The 24,247-nt window shown below is 41.2% G+C and overlaps 2 protein-coding genes across 2 annotated transcripts in view; one reads left to right on the plus strand and one right to left on the minus strand.

Moving 5' to 3' along the window:
* The window catches only part of MED7 (mediator complex subunit 7), a 116,601-nt gene that overhangs the window by 2,020 nt on the left and 90,334 nt on the right, over positions 1 to 24,247 (plus strand). The gene's annotated exons all lie outside the window — the stretch shown is intronic.
* Positions 13,470 to 24,247, minus strand: part of ITK (IL2 inducible T cell kinase) — a 67,292-nt gene continuing 56,514 nt past the window's right edge. Inside the window, exons 13-17 of the mRNA XM_059062939.2 lie at positions 23,980 to 24,196; positions 22,994 to 23,058; positions 22,785 to 22,903; positions 19,587 to 19,744; positions 13,470 to 16,200 (exon numbers count right to left, since the gene is read on the minus strand). Of these exons, the coding sequence (XP_058918922.1) occupies positions 16,129 to 16,200; positions 19,587 to 19,744; positions 22,785 to 22,903; positions 22,994 to 23,058; positions 23,980 to 24,196 (631 nt within the window). The 3' untranslated portion in view covers positions 13,470 to 16,128. The remainder of the gene's footprint in view (positions 16,201 to 19,586; positions 19,745 to 22,784; positions 22,904 to 22,993; positions 23,059 to 23,979; positions 24,197 to 24,247) is intronic.

The raw sequence follows: 24,247 nt of genomic DNA on the forward strand, positions 1-24,247 counted from the left end.
ATGGTGCCTACCTTCTAGTCATCCTTCTGGTATCCACTCAGCTGTTGCTTCCTCCATGACCCCTCCACGTTTGGGTTGCGTTAGGGTCAGCCGTCCCTGCTCCCATAACACTCTGGACATCTTCTACCTTACCACTTGTTATGCTGTGTTGTAATTGTTGGCATACTTGCCTGCATACCACCATTTGAACATAAAATCTAACAGAGCAGACATGTGTCTTGCTCTCCATTGCATCCTCAGTGCCTAGTACATAACAGGCGTTCTATTATGTAAAATAATAGAGATAATAGTAAAAGTGGGTTGAATGAATAATCGAAAGCGAAAGCTTACACGTTGCCATTGAAATTTGGAGCCATCTGTCTACTGCCTTCAGATATCCTTCCTGTCCAACCCCAGGCTGCACCATCAGCAATGAGAGGACCACAGCTATAAGGTGAGAATTGCTTCGCCACTTGCAAAGTTGTGGGCCACACATTGCAGTTCTCTGTGTGGCACCATTGTCTTGTTTTTAGAAAAGCCCCAAGTCAGGACATCTACGTCTCCTTGTAAAATCCACGGCAGACCCTGTTTCATAGAAACCGATAGTGGAGCATCTGAAATGGGCCTAAGAACTGGTTCTGGAGAGAGAAAACACAAATATTAATATTAATAATAATGGCTAACATTTACCAAGTGCATTATCTCATTTAGTATTTAAAATTACGCTATGAGGAAACTATAACTGTTAGTCCCATTTTATAATTGAGGAAACTAAGGCAGGTTAAATAACTTGCTCAAGGTAGTGAAACCAAAACTTATGCTTTTAGCTTTTAACCAATATTATATATAGCCTCATTTCCCCCCTCCCAAACAGAATCCATGTTTTCATTACTGTGGCACCTTATTCTAAAACCACATTTAATGCAAGTTATAGAGACACATTGTATTAAAATGTTTTTAAATCAGTAATAATTTTTTTTAAAGGAAAAGGGATATGAGATGGAGAGAAAATGTGAATGATACAAAAACTATCTCCATGTGCTTTGGGTTTGCTACAGTAGGCTCACACATTTGGTTTGTGTAGTTAAACATTCGTGTAGTTAGCAGGAAAAGGGAAACTTGATGGTCAGTGACACAATTTACATTGTCCATTTGATAAAACCTGACCACTTGCTCAAAACTGCCTCATTTTACAGATGAAAGAACTGGAGACCAGAAAGGGGAAAGGTTGCCCAAGGCTGGCTGGACCCAGACCCAGGTCTTTCCATAGGAAACTGGGTTGCCTATTTCCTTCTTTGAAAATTTGTTAAAGCAGATATTCTACACTAACATTTATTGGATATTTATTTGGGATTAGCCTCTGTGCCAAGTACTGTGTATGGATGGGCAAATTTTATCCTCACAAAGTCCTCAGAAGTAGCTCTGTTGTTTTATAGATGAAATATTGGGGGCTTTTTTGCTATTGAAACATTGTAGCTCTGTCCTGGGTCATTTGGAAATGCATTCCCTCTCTTCTCTGCTGTCTTTTTCTCACTTTGCTCACTTCCCCGACTTCTAGAGAACTGGCCTCCCCTGAAGGTCAGATATTTTACATAGAACTTGACAGCAAAGGACCTTTCATCTTTTTTTTTTTTTTTTCCCCCGGTTCGCGGGCCTTTCACTGTTGTGGCACCTCTCGTTGCGGAGCACAGGCTCCGGACGCGCAGGCTCAGCAGCCAAGGCTCACGGGCCCAGCCGCTCCGCGGCACGTGGGATCTTCCCGGACTGGGGCACGAACCCGCGTTCACTACATTGGCAGGCGGACTCGCAACCACTGCGCTACCAGGGAAGCCCCTTTCATCTTTATTTAAACAAATACTATTTACCATAATTTTGGATGAGAATGGATGAGGAGAGTGTGAGCATATTCCAAACCAGATTGGGAATGCAACAACACAGCTGAGGTACAATGAGGTTGGTGCTGCTATATTCTCAGAGGCTGGCATAGTGGCCCTATAATCCACCCCACAGAATGGTTGTGAGCATGGAATTTGGGAACAGACAGGTCTAGCTTCAAGCCCGAATTCTGCCTGTTTCTAATTATGGGACCATGAATGGTTTTCCTAAGTTACTGAGCACTGACTGTACTCCTCATCTACAAAATTGAGATGATCATAATTGTTTCTATCCCTTGGGTTCTTGGAAGATTAAATGAAACAATCAATGTAACACAGTAAGCAGAGCCATCATATATGATCAAAAATGGGAGCTTTGGGAGACATTCAAGATGGCGGAGGAGTAAGACATGGAGGTCACCTTCTTCCCCACAAATACATCAGAGATACATCTACATGTGGAACAACTCCTCCAGAACACCTACTGAACGCTGGCAGAACACCTCAGACTTCCCAAAATGCAAGAAACTCCCCCACATACCTGGGTAAGGCATAAGGAAAAAGAAAAAACAGAGACAGAAAAAACAGAATAGGGGCAGGACCTGAACCTCTGGCACTAGGAAGACCTTTCACTGGAGGAGACGGGGTGTCGGAGGGAGGAAGCTTCAGAGCCACAGAGGAGAGCACAGCAACAGGGGTGCGGAAGGCAAAGCGGAGGGATTCCCGCACAGAGGATCTGTGCCGAACAGCACTCACCAGCCCGAGAGGCTTGTCTGTCACCCACCGGGACAGGCGGGGGCTGGGAGCTGAGGCTCGGGCTTCGGAAGGTGGATCCCAGGGAGAGGATGGGTTGGTGGCTTGAACACAGCCTGAAGGGGCTAGTGAGCCACAGCTAGCCGGGAGGGAGTCCGGGAAAAAGTCTGGAGCTGCCGAAGAGGCAAGAGACCATTGTTTTGGGGTGCACGAGGAGAGCGGATTCAGAGCACTGCCTAAATGAGCTCCAGAGACGGGCGTGAGCCGCGGCTATCAGCGTGGACCCCAGAGACGGACATGAGACGCTAAGGCTGCTGCTGCCGCCACCAAGAAGCCTGTGTGCGAGCACAGGTCACTCTCCACACCTCCTCTCCCGGGAGCCTGTGCAGCCTGCCACTGCCAGGGTCCCGTGATCCAGCGACAACTTCCTTGGGAGAACGGCACGCCTCAGGCTGTTGCAACGTCACGCTGGCCTCTGCTTCTTCAGGGTTGCCCTGCATCTGTACCCCTCCCTCTCCCGGCCTGAGAGAGCCAGAGCCCCCTAATCAGCCGCTCCTTTGACCCCGTCCTGTCTGAGTGAAGAACAGACGCCCTCAGGCGACCTACACGCAGAGGCGGGGCCAAATCCAAAGCTGAACCCCAGGAGCTGTGCGAACAAAGAAGAGAGGGAAATTTCTCCCAGCAGCCTCAGGAGCAGCGGATTAAATCTCCACAATCAACTTGATGTACCCTGCATCTGTGGAATACCTGAATAGACAATGAATCATCCCCAAACTGAGGAGGTGGACTTTGGGAGCAACTGTAGACTTGGGGTTTGCTGTATGTGACTGACTGGGTTCTGGTTTTATGTTTGTCTTAGTTTAGTATTTAGAGTTTATTATCAATGGTAGACTTGTTTATTGATTTGGTCGCTCTCTTCCTTTTTTTATATATATATATAGATATATATATTTTTTTCCTTTTACTCTTTTTGTGAGGGTGTATGTGTATGCTTCTTTGTGTGATTTTGTCTGTATAGCTTTGCTTTTACCATTTCTCCTAGGGTTCTGTCTCTCCTTTTTTTTTTTTTTTAGTATAGTTTTTAGCATTTCTTATCATTGGTGGATTAGTTTCTTGGTTTGGTTGCTCTCTTCTTTCTTACTTTCTTTTATTACTTTTTAAATTTTTTAAATTTTTAATAATTTTATTTTAATAATTTTTTTTCTTTTTCTTTCTTTTTTCTTTCTTTTTTACTCCCTTTTCTTCTGAGCCGTGTGGCTGACAGGGTCTTGGTGCTCTGGCCGGGTGTCAGGCCTCTGCCTCTGAGGTGGGAGAGCTGAGTTCAGGACATTGGCCCACCAGAGACCTCCCAGCTCCATGTAATATCAAATGGCAAAAGCTCTCCCAGAGATCTCTATCTCAATGCTAAGACCTAGCTCCACTCAACAACCAGCAAGCTACAGTGCTGGACGCCTTATGCCAAACAACTAGCAAGACAGGAACATGACCGCATCTATTAGCAGAGAGGCTACCTAAAATAATGATAAGGTCACAGACACCCCCAAAACACACCACCGGATGCGGTCCTGCCCACCAGAAAGACAAGATCCAGCCTCAACCACCAGAACACAGGCACTAGTCTCCTCCACCAGGAAGCCTACATTACCCACTGAAACAACCTTAGCCATTGGGGGCAGACACCAAAAAAAAAAAAATGGGAACAATGAACCTGCAACCTGTGAAAAGGACACCCCAAACACAGAAAGTTAAGCAAAATGAGAAGACAGAGAAACAGACAGCAGATGAAACAGCAAGGTAAAAACCCACCAGACCAAACAAATGAAGAGGAAATAGGCAGTCTACCTGAAAAAGAATTCAGAGTAATGATAGTAAAGATGATCCAAAATCTGGGAAATAGAATGGAGAAAATACAGGAAATGTTTAACAAGGACCTAGAAGAACTAAAGAGCAAACAAACAATGATGAACAACACAATAAATGAAATTAAAAATTCTCTAGAAGGAATCAAAAGCAGAATAACTGAGGCAGAAGAACAGCTAAGTGACCTGGAAGATAAAATAGTGGAAATAACTACTGCAGAGCAGAATAAAGAAAAAAGAATGAAAAGAATTGAGGACAGTCTTAGAGACCTCTGGGACAACATTAAATGCACCAATCTTCAAATTATAGGGGTCCCAGAAGAAGAAGAGAAAGAGAAAGGGACTGAGAAAATATTTGAAGAGATTATAGTTGAAAACTTCCCTGATATGGGAAAAGAAATAGTCAATCAACTACAGGAAATACAGAGAATCCCATAAAGGATAAGTCCAAGGAGAAACATGCCAAGACACATATTAATCAAACTATCAAAAATTAAATACAAAGAAAAAATATTAAAAGCAACAAGGGAAAAATAACATACAAGGGAATCCCCATAATGTTAACAGCTGATCTTTCAGCAGAAACTCTGTGAGCCAGAAGGGAGTGGCAAGACATATTTAAAGGGATGAAAGGGAAAAACTTACAACCAAGATTACTCTACTGAGCAAGGATCTCATTCAGATTCAATGGAGAAATTAAAACCTTTACAGACAAACAAAAGCTAAGAGAATTCAGCACCACCAAACCAACTTTACAACAAATACTAAAGAAATTTTCTAGGCAAGAAACACAAGAGAAGGAAAAGACCTGCAATAACAAACCCAAAATACTTAAGAAAATGGTAATAGGAGCATACATATCGATTATATCCTTAAATGTAAATGGATTAAATGCTCCAACCAAAAGACATAGACTGGCTGAATGGATACAAAAACAAGACCCATATATATGCTGTCTACAAGAGACCCACTTCAGACCTAGGGACACATACAGACTGAAAGTGAGGGGATGGAAAATGATATTCCATGCAAGTGGAAATCAAAAGAAAGCTGGAGTAGCAATACTCATATCTGACAAAATAGACTTTAAAATAAAGACTATTACAAGAGACAAAGAAGGACACTACATAATGATCAAGGGATCAATCCAAGAAGAAGATATAACAATTGTAAATATTTATGCACCCAACATAGGAGCACCTCAATACATAAGGCAAATGCTAACAACCATAAAAGGGGAAATCGACAGTAACAAAATCATACTAGGGGACTTTAACACCCCACTTTCACCAATGGACAGATCATCCAAAATGAAAATAAATAAGGAAACACAAGTTTTAAATGATATATTAAACAAGATGGACTTGATTGATATTTATAGGACATTCCATCCAAAAGCAACAGAATACACTTTCTTCTCAAGTGCTCGTGGAACATTCTCCAAGATAGATCATATCTTGGGTCACAAATCAAGCCTTGGTAAATTTAAGAACATTGAAATTGTATCAAGTATTTTTTCCAACCACGATGCTATGAGACTAGATATCAATTACAGGAGAATATTTGTAAAAAATACAAACACATGGAGGCTAAACAATACACTACTTAATAACCAAGAGATCACTGAAGAAATCAAAGAGGAAATCAAAAAATACATAGAAACAAATGACAATGAAAACAAAATGACCCAAAACCTATGGGATGCAGCAAAAGCAGTTCTAAGAGGGAAGTTTATACCAATACAATCCTACCTCAAGAAACAAGAAACATCTCAAATAAGCACCTAACCTTACACTTAAAGCAATTAGAGAAAGAAGAACAAAAAAACCCAAAGTTAGCAGAAGGAAAGAGATCATAAAGATCAGATCAGAAATAAATGAAAAAGAAATCAAGGAAACAATAGCAAAGATCAATAAAACTAAAAGCTGGTTCTTTGAGAAGATAGACAAAATTGATAAACCATTAGCCAGACTCATCAAGAAAAGAAGGGAGACGACTCAAATCAATAGAATTACAAATGAAAAAGGAGAAGTAACAACTGACACTGCAGAAATACAAAGGATCATGAGAGATTACTACAAGCAACTATATGCCAATAAAATGTACAACCTGGAAGAAATGGACAAATCCTTAGAAAAGCACAACCTTCTGAGACTGAACCAGGAAGAAATAGAAAATATGAACAGAGAAATCACAAGCACTGAAACTGAAACTGTGATTAAAAATCTTCCAACAAACAAAAGCCCAGGACCAGACGGATTCACAGGTGAATTCTATCAAACATTTAGAGAAGAGCTAACACCTATCCTTCTCAAACTGTTCCAAAATATAGCAGAGGGAGGAACACTCCCAAACTCATTCTATGAGGCTACCATCACCCTGATACCAAAACCAAACAAAGATGTCACAAAAAAAACTACAGACCAATATCACTGATGAACATAGATGCAAAAATCCTCAACAAAATACTAGCAAACAGAATCCAACAACACGTTAAAAGGATCATACACCATGACCAAGTGGGGTTTATTCCAGGAATGCAAGGATTCTTCAATATATGCAAATCAATCAATGTGATACACCATATTAACAAATTGAAGAAGAAAAACCATATGATCATCTCAATAGATGCAGGAAAAGCTTTCAACAAAATTCAACACCCATTTATGATAAAAACCCTCCAGAAAGTAGGCATAGAGGGAACTTACCTCAACATAATGAAGGCCATATTTGACAAACCCACAGCCAATATCATCCTCAATGGTGAAAAACTGAAACCATTTTCACTAAGATCAGGAACAAGACAAGGTTGCCCACTTTCAACACTATTATTCAACATAGTTTTGGAAGTTTTAGCCACAGCAATCACAGAAGAAAAAGAAATGAAAGGAATCCAAATCAGAAGAGAAAAAGTAAAACTGTCACTGTTTGCAGATGACATGATACTATACATAGAAAATCCTAAAGATGCCACCAGAAAACTTCTAGAGCTAATCAATTAATTTGGTAAAGTTGCAGGATACAAAATTAATGCACAGGGCTTCCCTGGTGGCGCAGTGGTTGAGAGTCCGCCTGCCGATGCAGGAGACGCGGGTTCGTGCCCTGGTCCGGGAGGATCCCACGTGCCGCGGAGCAACTGGGCCCGTGAGCCATGGCCGCTGAGCCTGTGCGTCCGGAGCCTGTGCTCCGCAACGGGAGGGGCCACAGCGGTGAGAGGCCCGCATACCGCAAAAAAAAAAAAAAAAAAAAAAAAAAAAAAAATTAATGCACAGAAATTTCTGGCATTCCTATACACTGATGATGAAAAATCAGAAAGAGAAATTAAGGAAACACTCCCATTTAACATTGCAACCAAAAGAATAAAATACCTAGGAATAAACCTACCTAAGGAGACAAAAGACCTGTATGCAGAAAACTATAAGACACTGCTGAAAGAAATTAAAGATGATACAAACAGATGGAGAGATATACTGTGTTCCTGGATTGGAAGAATCAACATTGTGAAAATGACTCTACTACCCAAAGCGATCTACAGATTCAGTGCAATCCCTATCAAACTACCAATGGCATTTTTTACAGAACTAGAACAAAAAATTTCACAATTTGTTTGGAGACACAAAAGACACCGAATAACCAAAGCAATCTTTAGAGAGAAAAACGGAGCTGGAGAACTCTGGCTTCCTGACTTCAGACTATACTACAAAGCTACAGTAATCAAGACAGTATGGTACTGGCACAAAAACAGAAACATAGATCAATGGAGCAGGATACACTGCCCAGAGATACACCCACGCACATATGATCACCTTATTTTTGATACAGGAGGCAAGAATATACAATGGAGATAGGACAGCCTTTTCAATAAGAGGTGCTGGGGAAACTGGACAGCAACATGTAAAAGAATGAAATTAGAACACTCCCTAACACCATACACAAAAATAAACTCAAAATAGATTAAAGACCTAAATGTAAGGCCAGATATTATAAAACTCTTAGAGGAAAAAGTAGGCAGAACACTCTATGACAAACATCACAGCAAGATCCTTTTTGACCCATCTCCTAGAGAAATGGCAATAAAAACAAAAATAAACAAATGGGACCTAATGAAACTTAAAAGCTTTTGCACAGCAAAGGAAACCGTAAACAAGACAAAAAGACAACCCTCAGAATGGGAGGAAAATATTTGCAAAAGAAGCAACTGACAAAGGATTAATCTCCAAAATTTACAAGTAGCTCATGCAGCTCAATATCATAAAAAACAAACAACCCTCTCCAAAAATGGGCAGAAGACCTAAGTAGACATTTCTCCAAAGAAGATATGCAGATTGCCAACAAACACATGAAAGATTGCTCAACATCACTAATCATTAGAGAAATGCAAATCAAAACTACAGTGAGGTATCACCTCACACCAGTCAGAATGACCATCATCAAAAAATCTATAAACAATAAATGCTGAAGAGGGTGTGGAGAAAAGGAACCCTCTTGCACTGTTGGTGGGAATGTAAATTGATACAGCCACTATGGAGGTTCCTTAAAAAACTAAAAACAGAACTACCATACAACCCAGAAATCCCACTACTGGGCATACACCTGGAGAAAACCATAATTCAAAAAGAGACATGTACCACGATGTTCATGGCAGCACTATTTAAAATAGCCAGGACATGGAACCAACCTAGCTGTCCATTGACAGTTGAATGGATAAAGAAGATGTGACACATATATACAATGGAATATTACTCAGCCATAAAAAGAAACGAAATTGAGGTATTTGTAGTGAGGTGGATGGACCTAGTGTCTGTCATAAAGAGTGAGGTAAGTGAGAAAGAGAAAAACAAATACCGTATGCTAACACATATATATGGGATCTTAAAAAAAAAAGACAAAAGGTTCTGAAGAACCTAGGTGCAGGACAGGAATAAAGATGCAGACATAGAAAATGGACTTGAGGACTCAGGGATAGGGAAGGGTAAGCTGGGACCAAGTGAGAGAGTGGCATGGACATATATACACTACCAAAAGTAAAATAGATAGCTAGTGGAGAGCAGCCACATAGCACAGGGAGATCCACTAGGTGCTTTGTGACCACCTAGAGGGGTGGGATAGGGAGGGTGGGATGGAGGGAGACCCAAGAGGGAGGGGATATGGGGATATATGTATATGTATAGCTGATTCACCTTGTTATAAAGCAGAAACTAACACACTATGGAAAGCAATTATACTCCAATAAAGATGTTTAAAAAATGGGAGCTTTTATTGTTTTTAATATTATTACCATGGTTTGTATTTTGGCATGGTCTTTAGGAAGAATGCAGGACTTGGAATAAGATCTGAGTTCTCATCTCACTGGTGTTGAGTTGCTCTACAACCTCAGCATGCTGTGTTTCACTTCCCTTTTCTGTCAAGTGAGACCCCGTCACCCACCCTTCCTTTCCATGTCAGCTGGAGAGGTCAAAAACATAATCTTAAATGGGAAAGTGCTTTGAGATATACAGAACAGAAAAGCGAGTAAATGTTTTTATAGCTTGTCTCAGCTTATAGACATTTGTAGTCAAAATGAGTGAGAAAATGAAAAGGGATCAGGAACTCCTTGTTAGCTCTAGATGGGTAGAGAGGGGTGTGGGTAGATGTGAACCTGGAGGGTGAGGAACATAATCAACTAGGTTCCTTTAACTGATTCTCCAGCACCTGCTGGCTTTGGGCCCCAAGTTTCCCAGTCCTAACATAAAAATAATGCAAGGGAAGAAGGTGGAATAAGATGTGTTTTTATGCATGCTCGTTTCTCTGGCCTGAAATGTTCTTCCAGACCCTCCCTTCCTTAGAAACTCCCATTTACCCTTTAAGACACAGCTCAAATATCACTTCCTCTGTAAAGCTCTCCCTGCTTCTTTGGGTATTTTCACTTCTGTGCTCTCACTGGATTGTGAACATTCCTCCATCAGATGACCTACAGCAGTGCTTTGCAATCACAGTTGATTCTCATCATTCAGTGGTTATGTTTAATAAAGTCACCTGATTTACACATAACCTTGTTTTATGCACATTTCTGTTCAAAAACACCTTGTTCAGTATGTATTGTGGCTTCATTAACATTGAACTCACAGTCAACAGAACTATGACTCATGCTGAGTGAAACTCATCTAACACATGTTTTCCTTTTAAGATACATCACAGCCTTCTTTCACGCACATGAGACGGCACCTCAGCTCTGTGCTTGAGGGTCACTTTAAACAGCAAAATGACCAATAAAATGTATACAAGTGCAAAAAATTTGGCACTAAATAGACCTAAAAAAAGACACTAATTTATGGTATGAGCTGAAATGAGAAGGCAGGGCCTCGCCTTGTTCGACCTCAGCTGGGAATGTGCATGTAGAGTGACAAATTTTTCTCTGCTCTGGTCATGGGCATGTCATGAATGACTGTGAAAGGGCTGCAAGAATTGACTTTGGGATTACAGATAGATTTTAGCGAGTAGGCAATTTGCAAGTATAAAGTCTGCAAAACATAAAATCAACTGTATTTATTTATATGTTGGACTTTTTTACTAGCCTGAGGCTTCTTACAGAAAGGTTGACATGTGTACTGGATATCTTCTCTCTCTCTCTCTTTTTTTTTTACATTTATTTATTTTATTTTTGGCTGCATTGGTCTTTGTTGCTGTGCATGGGCTTTTCTCTAGTTGTGGTGAGCCAGGGCTACTCTTCATTGTGGTGCGCAGGCTTCTCATTGCGGTGGCTTCTCTTTGTTGTGGAGCACAGGCTCTAGGCACCCAGGCTTCAGTAGTCATGGCTCGTGGGCTTTAGAGTGCAGGCTCAGTAGTTGTGGCACGCAGGCTCAGTAGTTGTGGCACACAGGCTTAGTGGCTCCGCGGCATGTGGGATCTTCTCGGACCAGGGCTTGAACCTGTGTCCCCTGCATTGGCAGGCAGATTCTTAACCACTGCACCACCAGGGAAGCCCTGGATATCTTCTCTTGATCCTCCAGACCTACTCCACTCTTCTCACCCTGCCCTCACCCCTGCAGACTGAGCTCTGTGGACTACTCTACTAGGATTTCTTTGTCCTCTGGCTTCCACTTGGGTTTGGCCAACAAGAAACCCCAGCAGTTGATGGGGGGAAAGGGAGGAGAGTGGGGCCAGCATATTTATTCCACAGCCTCCTCCTTGTGTTGCTGCTTTGGGCTTCCTCTGTCTCTCTCTAAATGTCCTCTCCTCTTGAGGCACCATTCTGCAGGTGACACTCTGCTTCCACAAACAAGTGACCACTCCCATTCCTCATCTGTTTGGGCCTAGGGGTGGTAACTGCTCCTTGGCTGTTCTTTCCCTCTGTACTACTTACTATGGTTCTTCTAAACCCACACTGTGTTAAATAGTCCTTTTGAAATAGGCTCACCTTGAATTATCTTAATTTGACTGTGATGTGTTTGGTCCTCAACTGATATCTTATTCATTGTATACGCCTTACACAGTGCCAAGTAATAGCAGGTGAATGGTAACAAATGATCTCTAAAACTCCTCCTAACAGTATCTGTATGATTCAGTTATCCCAGAAACCAACTACTCATGATGACTTGGGAAGAATTACAAAGTCACTGAAGACACTCATACACACACACACACACACACACACACACACACACACACACACACACAGCCCATCTTACTGAATGGGGTATGTTCTACATTTTCCTGAGTGTGGTGGTCTTGTGTGTCAGGAGGTTCCAGGCAGAGTAGGATCTGCAGGAGAAATGCTCTCTGAGAAGCTGATCTGTTCATCCATCCTATTCTAGAAGCTTCCTCTCTGGGTCATATGCCAGGGGGAGTCAAGCCCAGAGGTGAGTCCCACAAAGGACTGTGTGGAAGCTACAGGCTTTCTCACTGGTACCTGATGGTTCTCTGGGTGCATGAGCTGGCTCCTGCAGCGGACGTGGTTATTTGGTGAACTGGAAGGTACAGGGAGAGCTCAATACACCAAAACTATAATAAACCAGCCCTTATTTCACTGGGATTTTAAGAGGGAGGAGAACAGCTGTGCCTTGCTGTCCAACTGTGGCTTAAGAACGCCGAATTACAATTTCCACATGTCACTCACACAGCAGATGACAGAATGAGTATGAACAATAATTTGGTACTAGGAGCAAGTCAGAAATCATCTCCAGATTGGTTTCTCTTCCACCAGCTTTGCCTCTCTCAAATCCACTCTCCACACTGCTGCCAGAATATATTTTAAACACAAATTTGACCTTTTCTCCTTGTTCAATGACATTTTCCCTCTCTACAACTAGAGTTCCAACTTCTTTTCTGTTTTAAAATCTAGGTCCTTGTCTAGATTTATAGCCTTAGATTAAACTTGTCTACCCCTTCTATTATCCTCACCTTTGCTGAGAGCACACACACACACACACACACACACACACACACACACACACACACACACACACACACACTATGCCCCAGCAATGGTAAACTGATAATAGCTTCCCAATATGTTTTGTTTCCCCTATCCCTCTACCTGGAAAGTAGTTCTCTTATTTCTGTCCATTGGCTTGCCTAAAAAAAGCATAATTCATCTTCAAAACTGAGTCAGAGATGTGACAGTGCTTCCCAAACTTTAATGTGCAGATGATCACCTGTAGATCTTGTTAAAATGTAGATTCTCATTCAGTGGATCTCAGGGTGGAGAGAGAATTTGCATTTCTCACAAGCTAGCAATGCTGCTGTTGCTGGTCCAGGGACCACACTTTGAGTAGCAAGTTCTTAGGAAGTTTCCACTGATGTCGCCCTTTGCCCAAAAAATTCCATCACTTTTTCTGAGCTCTTCTCTACTTTGATCTTATTTCTGTTGTTGCTCTAATTGCTGTATTATAATTTTACTTGTTTATATGTCTGCCTTCCCAACCATACCTGGAGTTTCTTAAAAGTAAAGACTGTGTCGTTTTCATCTTTGTTTCTGCAGCACTCAGCACAGCATATCAGAGATCACAGGAAGCATTTGATATTTACTTGGTGAAACAATGTTGAATGATGTATAGTCTTTATTTGTCTGTGGAATGTGAAACTATGTAACGATTATTATTTATGGAAAACTTTTTGTTGTCTGACATTGGGATAAATATGGACCCAGGCTATACATACCCTATTTACTAAAATGCACAGCTTTATTTGCTAGACCCAACCTTTAACTTGGTGTGATTTACAAAGCATGAGATATTTGTAACATTTTAATTGTGAACACTAGCAATCACTGTACACTAATAAATATTCAATCTATCCAAATATAAATACATAATCTCAAAAGGGCACAATGCAAAATCTATAAAATGCATCCAGAACCAAAACTTTGCATAGAGGAATTTCCCTGTGAGCACATGGCACCATTTTCAAAATGTGAGAAGGAAAAAAAAAAGCCAAAAACCAAACAGGCAGAAGTCTATTTTGCAGGACACTGAGAGGTAACCTCTTGACACATGTTAAGTTAAAGCCTCAATGATTCTGAGCTTGAACAAGATAATACCATGTAAGGGAGTATTTTTCTAAACCATACCACAGAAATCAGTCAATTCTGATGTTTTCCTTCTAGGCTGGATGTTCCAGAAATCATCTCTAATTAAAGGTTCCAAAAAAGAATGTACAAAATGCCAAAAAAGTAAACAGGGATGATTTTGGATAAGTTGAGAAATATCATCTTCTGAATGATAGTTTTTTTTGAAGCTACCAGTTTCACAATAATTATACTTAAAAGTTGTACATCTGCATCTTCAGCCGGTCAAAATATCACATGATGTTTTAAAAAGAGCTGATTTCAACACCATCCAAAAAGAGTCTTCCCTGAACACTGTAGGAAAATTAAATCTCTCTTACATCAGGGAATACCCTTCCCCAGAAAGTGTCCAAGAATACCGCAGCCGGCTCAAAGTTGAAGTGATAATTCAAGGAAGTATTTATACTTCTGCAGGAGAATCTTTTAAAGCTGCTTTGAAGCCCATCTACAAATTGCTTCATGCAAAATGACTCTGGTGGGTTGAATGAATCAAAGGGCTAATTACTCCTTTAGTAACTCCAACGTCATTAACTCTGATGAAGGTGAAGATACAGATGAGGAAAAAAAGATCCTGTTACAAGTTGGAGGGCTATACAGCCAGCCACACCGGTCTATGCAGGAGCAACTTTACTTGCTGATGGTGCTATGTTGGCTTCTTTATTGGCTCTCTAGGACTTTCCCCTCTACTCTACTTACCTCCTCAGCAATCCCTTTCACCCTCAGTAGGAGGCAGTGTTGAATAAAAATAGAGAAACGGCATTGCAGTCAGACAGAGGTGGGCTGTATTCTTCCTAGCTCTGTCACTTCAGGCAGGTGTCCAAGGTTTTCAAGGCCTAAGTTCCATTATCTGTAAAATGGGAATAATAATAATATCTCACTGCACTGGTGTGAACTCAGGGTGAACTGAGATTCTGCAGTTAAGGCTTGTAGCTCAGTACATATTCACTTTGCATATTCAAGTGCTCAATCAACAGTAGGCATCCTTGTGCATCTTGGAAGCCCCCAACTTGGTGCCTGACTCAGTTTCCATCCAGATGGTTTGAACAAGAACAGACCTCTTACTCCTCTCTTAGAATCTGGGGAGACTTGGAAGTCTCAGCCGTAAAGTTGCAAATCTCTAGGGCCTAAACAAGCTTCAGTTTCTCTGCCAGGCCACACTCCCCAGCATAAGTCTGCACTCTGTTGATGAGGATAGAAGAATGCAGAGAGGGGACTGATTCCTGGAGGCCTCAGTAAGTCAGTGTTTACGGAAGCCATGATTTCCTCCCAGGGTGCCTGTGGAAGCATTCGGCACAGAAGGGGACTCAGAGTCACTTGCTTGGCTTGGTACTAAAGATGAGCATCCAAGTGGTTACAACCTAAGGCCTTTCCCTGTACCAGGTGTTTCCACCCTCTGATGCCCTCTTTCTGCCCAGACACCAGATACCCAGTACTCCAGTGGTAAGATCAGAATTGTTCACCCCAGTCCATTATGCTCCCTTCCAGGAGAGAGGTGGCAGTGTACTCTATGAGTAAAACCTCATAAAGCTGCTTCTCAGAATATCCAGCCTCTAATGTGAGCAGATGTTCCATCATCCTCTAAGGCAGGAAGCTGTGGCTGACAGCATCACAGAGGCAGAGCTTACTTTTTGTGACTTTAATTAACTCACTAGTTCTCCTTGAAAAAGAGTCATGCTCCTTGTTCATCTTGCCCCACATCCTCGGATTCTGTGTTGTCAGGTCAAATAAAAAATCCCTTGACCATGAACTTTAGGTCCATGTTTAAAATAATAAGTGTAAAAATCCAGGGTCCGGCCCCATCTCTCCCTTTCTCTAAGAAGTGCAAGAAATGTTGCTTGAAAGCTGTCGATTGAGGTTTGTGCTCCACACAAGATAACAGGCTGGAGGAAGGGTACAGACTGCTCTGGCCCTGCTCCCAGTTCAGTGGCTGAGCCTCCTGCCTGTGGCCTGGTGCCTGACTCTATCAGGCCGCTGCCTCCGTGGCAGCTTAGGGACTGGCGTCACAGGCCAGTTGCCTCTGAGGAGTCCTGGGATGGTGGCAGCTTTTAATGCTCTGTGGTGGGAAGACCTCCTTGCCTCACTCAGGATCTGCAGCCCGTGGCCAGGCACTGAGTCTCTTTTAAAGTCCCGATTCTGCAATTTCAGCCAGTTGACTCAAGAGTCTGGAGAAAGGTGGCCGGTCTTCTGGTTTCTAGAGAGGGAAGAAAAGAACTCTGTAATTTCCTTGTACTTGTGTGTCATAGCTAATTCCAAAGCAAACCAGAGTTAAACAGCAATCCCCTCTGCTGAGTTTTAAATATGCTTCTATATACATTGTATTTGAGGCCATTATATCTTAGTTGTTAACAGCAGGTATTTTGGAATTATATGACCTGCTTTTGAAGCACAGCTTTTCCACTCATTAGCTGTGTGACCTTTGAACAGGTTACTTAACCTTTTTGAACCTCAGTTTTGTCATCTGTAAAATGGGGATAATAATATCAACCTCATAAGATTGTTGTAAGTATTAAATAAAATTGTATATAAAAATGCAACATAAAATAAGCACTCAGTAAGACTAAAAAAGAAAATATTTAGGTATAAATCTCATAAAATATGTATAGGATCTATTTTAGGAAAAATATAAAATTCTAAAGAAAGAAATCAAAGGAGAGCTAAATATATTGAGAAATATTCCATGTTCATGATTAGGAAGACTTGCTATTGTTAAGATCTCATTTCTTTTCAACTTGATGTATGGATTCAACACAATCACGAGAATCCCAGCAAGTTATTTTGTAGATACTGACAAACCAACTCTAAACTCTATATGGAAAGGCCAAAGACTCAGAATAGCCAACACAATACTGAAGAAGAACAAGTTTGGAGGACTGATACTTCCTGACTTCAAAACTTACTATAAAGCTATAGTAATCAAGAGAGCATGGTATTGGTGAAAGAATAGACAAATAGGTCAATGAAATAGAATTGGGATCCCAGAAACAGATCCACAGAAATGTAGTCAAATCTTTGACAGAGGAGCAAAGGCAATTCAATGGAGAAAGGGTAGTCTTTTCAACAAACGGGTCTAGAGCAATTGGACACCCACATGCAATACAATGACTCTAGACACAGACCTGACACTCTTCACAAAAATTAACTCAAAATGGATCATAGAACTAAATATAAAATGCAAGACGTATAAGACATCTAGAAGATAACATAGGAGAAAATCTGGGTGACTTTGGGTTTTAGATACAACACCAAAAGCATGATTCATAAAAGAAAAAAATTGATGTTGAACTTTGTTAAAATTAACAACCTCTGCTCTGTAAAAGACTTCTGCTCTGTAAAAGGCACTGTTAAGTGAATGAAAAGATAAGCCATAGGCTGGGAGAAAATTTTTTTTTTTTGCGGTACGTGGGCCTCTCACTGTTGTGGCCTCTCCTGTTGTGGAGCACAGGCTCCAGACGTGCAGGCTCAGCGGCCATGGCTCACGGGCCCAGCCGCTCCGTGGCATGTGGGATCTTCCCAGACTGGGGCATGAACCCATGTATCCTGCATCGGCAGGCAGACTCTCAACTACTGTGCCACCAGGGAAGCCTGAGAAAATGTTTTAAAAACACATATCTGATAAAGGACTTATATCCAAAATATGCAAAGACTTCTTAAAACTCAACATCAAGAAAACAAATAATCCTATTTAAAAATGGGCAGAGATCTAAGCAGTTACCTCATTTAAAAAGATATACAAATGGAAAATACACATATGAAAAGATGCTCAACATCATATGTTAGGGATTTGAAAATTAAAATAACAATGAGATACCACTATATTCTTATTAAGATGGCTAAAATCAAAGCACTGACAACGCCAAATGCTGGTGAGGATGTGGAGCAACAGGAACTCTCATTGCTGGTAGGAATGTGAAAATGGTAGCCATTTTGGAAGACAGTCTGGTAGTTTCCTACAAGGCTAAACATTTTCATATGATAGTGTTATGAAACTATTCATTTCATATGATCCAGAAATCACACCCCTAGATATTTACCCAATTGAGCTACAAATCTATGTCCATACAAATACTTGCACACAAATGTTTATAGCAGCTTTATTCATAACCACCAAAACTGGAAGCCACCAAGATGTCCTTCAGTAGGTGAATGGATAAACAAACTGTGGTATATCCATACAATGGAAATATTATTCAGTGATAAAAAGAAGTGAGCTTTCAAGCCATGAAAAGACATGGAGGAATCTTAAATGCATAGTTCTAAATGGAAGAAGCCAATCTGAAAAGGCTACATACTGTATGATTCAACTATGTGATATTCTGGCAAAGGCAGAACTTGGACAATAAATAGATCAATGGTTTCCAGGGATTTGGGAAGAAGAGGAGAAGGGATAAATAGATGAAGCACAGTGCATTTAAAGGCAGTGACACTATTCTGTATGATACTATAATGGTAGATACATGATATACATTTGTCAAAACTCACAGAACTGTACAAAAAAAGCAGTGAACCTTAATGTAAAACATGGACTTTAGTTAATAGTAATGTATCAGTGGTGGTAGAATAATTGTAACAAATGTACCACACTAATGCAAAATGTTATTTATAGGGGAGAACTCTCTGCACTGTTTGCTGAATTTTTCTATAAACCTAAAACTTCTAAACAAAGTCTATTAATTTAAAAAATTAATAAAAATTTAAAAAAGAAAAATGTACTAAATGTCAGCTATCATAATTGTTATAGTATTTAATTCTTGAGAAGTGGACTAGATTTGTTTTGTACCTTTCTTTATGTCTTTATGGTTTATTTCTTTGTTTCTGATGACAAAAGCTCTATGAACTTACAGAGCAAACATTATTTAATTATCTTACAGTAAGAAAAAGGAATTTCAGAGAATGGCCTATGATTAATGATTAAGAAATCATAAAACTGAGATAAAACCCAAGTATCCTATACTTTTTAAATCCCCCCCCGTTACCCTTCCATGATCCAAATTTCTGTTAATTCTCTATTCAGCAACTTTCAACTGTGGTTGAAATTTAAAATTTGCTAACTCACCCAAGGACATCTAACACTCATGCTGATGTGGCTTAAGGCATAGTCTGCCACCCAAGGATAACTGAGATGTCTGGGAGGGTGCAGAGTAATTGGCTCCCATTCTGAATTGTTGTATGAATAAAATGAATTTTAATTCAGTCATTTTAATAGTTTCACAGCACCAGTGAACTTCTATTTACCAGTTTATAGAGCTAACTTCATGTATATTTAATGGTTTTATGATGTTACAGATGCTTTTTTTCTCAAAAAATTGACATAGGCCTTCCCCACTCTTCCTTTCTGACAATATGTTGGTGGCTTGTGACATTATATTACAAATCAAATAACATTTAAGGTCCCTGCCAGCTCTTCTAGGGATGAGTAACTCCTTTAGTTAATAGATGCTCAATGTCACTTTCTTGCTCATCTATTTTGTCAACCCAACTGCCTCATCCTCTGAGAGGGTTCCTTTCTTCAGGGATGGGGGCAGACTCTGAAATTGCAGATTATAATGAGGGTGGGGGGAAACCACTGCCTTTACTGACCTCTTTCCAGCAATGATTCATGATCTGGTAGATATGTGAGGAGGCCAGTCGAGGCTTGTATAACCGAAATCCAGTGGTGATGTCTTCCACCACCTCTGAGTTGCTTCGGTTTTCATACGGGATTTTGCCTTCACTGAAGACTTCCCACATCAGCACACCTATGAGAAATGGTGAATCGAAACAGCTAGTGATAACGTTCCTAAATAGCGAACAAACCGACTTACCTCTAGAAATCACAGACTCTTTGACATTAAGATTCAAGTTCTTACCTCCAGAAAGTACAATATCAAAAGCCACCTGAGGCTTATTAGGCCTGTGCTATTTCTAACGAAGAGCAATTTCCCTACCTTCCTAGTGCTGAAGAATGTTCAAGCTCAGCCCTTTGTTATATCTAACTCAAATGCTACTACTAAAAGTTGCAGGGGATGTAAACTCAAATGTATACACATGATGTAGATGAATGGAGTGGATGAGGTCTGCATAATAGGGATGAGGGAGGACTGTGAAAAACTGGAGGTCAAAAATTCTGTCCCCAAAGGGGCAGCTGTGATTTAGCTCCAGCCAGCATGGAAATGAGGGCTCTGAATTGCCACATTTTCTGATTTTTTAAAGATAAATCATAAATTGGGAGTTTTTAAATAGAAACTCAATTTGATTTAAAAGAAATACTGTGCTAACCAAGCAAAAATCTTTAGGTTGTCCATTTTTGACCTCTGATTTAATCCCTTTTCCTTTTTTGCCCTAGTAGAAATGTTACACCCAGCTTTATTATGTACTCATCTATTCATAGGATGTCAGAGTGGGAACAGAGCTTGCAGATCATGTAATCCAGTGGTTTTCAAAGCATAGTCCAGAGATCCTGAGGGTAGAGTTTTCCAAAGCATGATCCCTAAAACATCTGAAGTTTTGAAAAATCAACTCAGAAATTTGTTCCAATGACAGGTCCTGGGCCCTAGCCCAGACAACTGGATTAGAATTTCTAAGGGATCCTCAGAAATGCCTCAGGAGTTTTGGAAATTCAGTAAATAAGACCAATTAGCACCCCAAGATGCTTGTTTGACTTGTTTAAAATAGTGCAGTTCATATATGGAATCTAAAAAAAAAGGCTCTGAAGAACCTAGGGGCAGGACAGGAATAAAGATGCAGACACAGGGAATGGACGTGAGGTCACGGGGAAGGGGAAGGGGAAGCTGAGAGGAAGAGAGAGAATGGCATTGACATACAAACACTACCTGATGTAAAACAGATAGTGGGAAGCAGCTGTATAGCACAGGGAGATCAGCTCATGCTTCGTGACCACCTAGAGGGGTGGGATAGGGAGGGTGGGAGTGAGGTGCAAGAGGGAGGGGATATGGGGATATATGTATACCTATAACTGATTCACTTTGTTATACAGCAGCAACTAACACAACAATGTAAAGCAATTATACTCCAATAAAGATGTTAAAAAAAAATAGTGCAGTTAATTAGGGGAAAAACCTCAAAATGCGTGACAAAGCCCAGTGGCCTTGAGCCGGATAAAAGCTCTCCTCCATCCAGGTTTCTGTTTCTCAGGTTTGCCACCCCAGTTTTCTCACCCCTCTATTCTGCTTCCATCGGTCAATCTCATCTTTGGACACTTCAGATGACATATCCTAGGAAGGGATGGACTTTAGCTCAGCCCTCTAATTATAACATGCAGCAGCAAAGTCCTAGTCTGACAACCCGTGGCAGAATAAACCCCATTCTGAGTCAGCAGCAGGTGAATGTGACAAAGTGGCCATGGCTACAAACATCTCTTTATGGGACACGTGGCTTGGTGCAGCATGACCCGCTGTACTGATAGAGAGTGGCCACACATCAGCCATACCCTTCCTAGTTATATGCAGTGGGGAAAAGAGAATGTGAGGTTGTTCAAGCGCAGTTATTTTTCTTCTAAGTTCATTCTGTACCTTAAATTTGACTAACAAAGTCATAGTTAGGCCTGTTGAACAGGGTAACTACTTTAAGGAACAATTTAGAAGGACCCCAAATCAAAAATCACTTGGTTGTTGGAAATGGATATTCTAAAATGCTGGAGAAGATTAGTTAGTTCTTCTCCTAAGAGATTTAATTAGTCATCTTCTCCCTGGTTTCTATTACTAGTCAATATATTTGGCAAACCTTCCCTTCACATAGAATGACAACATCAAACTCTAAACTATTCCTGTCCGAAGTAGAATCCTTCTTACAATCCAAGTCAAAGAGGTTGGCCAGTATAATTTTGTGTATACATTAATATGCAAAAACTATGGCTTAGAAAGACATGACAGATCCAGCAAGAATATTTAGTACTTCTTGCCACACCGGCATCAATCATTCTGTCTTTTCATTCTTGCCCATTTGTACTTATAAGAAATTCTAATGCCTTACCATGGCCTGGCAATTTCATTGCCTACAGTTCTCCCACTAAGTCAGTACCCCTTTTCTTTGGACACACCAAGCTTTGGCACTTGCTGCTTCCTTTGTTAGAGACACTGTTCCCTGGACCTTCAAATGGAGACAGCTCCCTCTCATCTTTCAGCTCTCTGCTCAGAGAGGCCTTCCCGGACCCTGCTATTTAAAACAGACCCTCCCTCCATTCCAGTTACTCTCTTTCCCATTACTCTTTTGTTTTATTCATAGCACTTTACTGCTACCTGACTTTATCTTATACACATATTTGTTAGCTTGTTTACATGATTGTTACTGTCTCCCCTTAAAACTTGGCTCTAAGAGAAGAGGAGCCTTTTCTCTCCTATGTACCACTGCTTTGTGAGCACCTAAATTAGCTCCTAGCATGTAGTAGATGCTCAATAAATCGTTGTTGAATGAAAGGGTAAAATACTTTATTGAGAGTTAAATGTGGGAAGAAATGTGAGAATAAATATAATGTTGGGAAAAACATGATCCCTGCTTTCAAGGGCTCATACTCTAATCTCCTGACTCCAGCTTTTGATGTCACAGCTATCACCAGCATCCTGTTTTCGCTTTTATTTTTGCCCCTATTTCAGAAATGTCCAAGAATAGATACAATAATGAGGGCCCCTTCATTCCTTTCAGAGCTGTTTTCTACAGACTCTCAGTGGAGTGCCCTCACCATCCAGTGTTCAGGGCAAGTAAGCCCGCCTGAATTTGACAAATAAAACAGCGGGCCCACAGTCCCAGGTCATGTGGGAGTGGGGCCAGAATGACACTTACCATATGACCACACATCCGACTTGCTGCTATAGCGACTGAAAGAGAAGACTTCCGGGGATGCCCACTTCACTGGGAATTTGGTGCCTGAGGAACTGGTGTACTGGTCATCAAGGACGAACCTGGGGAGAGAGTGGAGAGAGATCATCTGAATGTCCTGGTGGCCTGCATCCCATTCCTGAGACTTTGCTGGCACCACAGGTCCGAATTACCTTGTCATCCCAAAGTCGGACACCTTGATGACTTGGTTTTCTCCAACCAAACAATTCCGGGCAGCCTGGAGCAGAGACAGGCAAACGAAAGGGAAAGGAAAACTTGGTGGGTAATCAGTAATTAGAGAGTCTCCTATAATCACAGTCCTTTGCTTTTCCATGTGCTGCTGTGCAGAAGCAATGAGGAGCTTCGCAAATGCTAATTAAGCTTCACTAGTGCCTGATGGAAAGTTGAATGTTAAGATCCTTTAACTCATCAGGCTGAGTAAATCTGGTCTTTCATCTTCATTCCTGGGATCCTAATCAGAAGAAAAATCCATGGTGTTGTGTAACCAACTGTAAACTCCAGTGCAACCTGATGTTAACCTTAGGGATCATATGAAGAAGCTGTCGCCCATTTGACTAAAATAAGAATGTGTTGAAGTTGCTAATTCTCTTAAAACTATTCCTCAGTAGGGATGGTACATGGTCCCTAATTCGATTGGAAGAGCCCTTACCAAGAAAAGATCCATGAGTCTCAAATTTTAATGTGCCTGCAAATCCCATGGGGGGACATGTTAAAATGAATATTCCCAAGCCTCAACCCTCAGAGATTCTGAGGATCTTTCTAGGATCACCACAATGTGATCCTGGTAGATCCTTGGATAACATTTTGAGAAACATGTGCTTGTCAATTTCTTTCATTTGACCAAGAGGAAAAGGAGGCACAGAGAGGTTAAGAAGGAGAGGCTGTTAGCTTTACTTAGAAAGAATGTAAACTCCAACTCAGAGGGTGAAAGTTAGAGATGGGGCTGGAAATAGAGCCCAGATATGAGTCCCATGAGGACATCCCACAGTGGGTGGAGGAAGGAAGAAGTTGAGAGGGGAAGGAAGAGGGCTTATGTCTTGTTATTGATTCATGCATTCCCAGTCTTCGTAGCTCTACATTTCAGTGGGACATGCGCCTTCTCCCTGGACCTGTAGGGGTTTGCCCTACGCCCTCTTACCAGGTCTCTGTGGATGACACATGCCTCTTCCAGGTAGGCCATGCCCTCACACACGTCCAGGCACATGCCCAGCAGGGTCTCTGCAGCAAAGAGCCCCCGCTGGCTGCGCAGGTAATCTGACAGGCAGCCGTGTTCCATGAACTCAAACACCAGGCAGATGGGGGCTTGCTCCAGGCACACTCCATAGAGCTGGACCAGCTTGGGGTGAGAGAGTTTCCTGGGGAAAAATGGCAAGGGGTGAGATGTTCTAAGTTTAGTCTCCCCAAAA

The sequence above is a fragment of the Kogia breviceps genome, chromosome 4 (genome assembly GCF_026419965.1).
Source record: "Kogia breviceps isolate mKogBre1 chromosome 4, mKogBre1 haplotype 1, whole genome shotgun sequence".
NCBI classification, from domain to species: Eukaryota; Metazoa; Chordata; class Mammalia; order Artiodactyla; family Physeteridae; genus Kogia; species Kogia breviceps.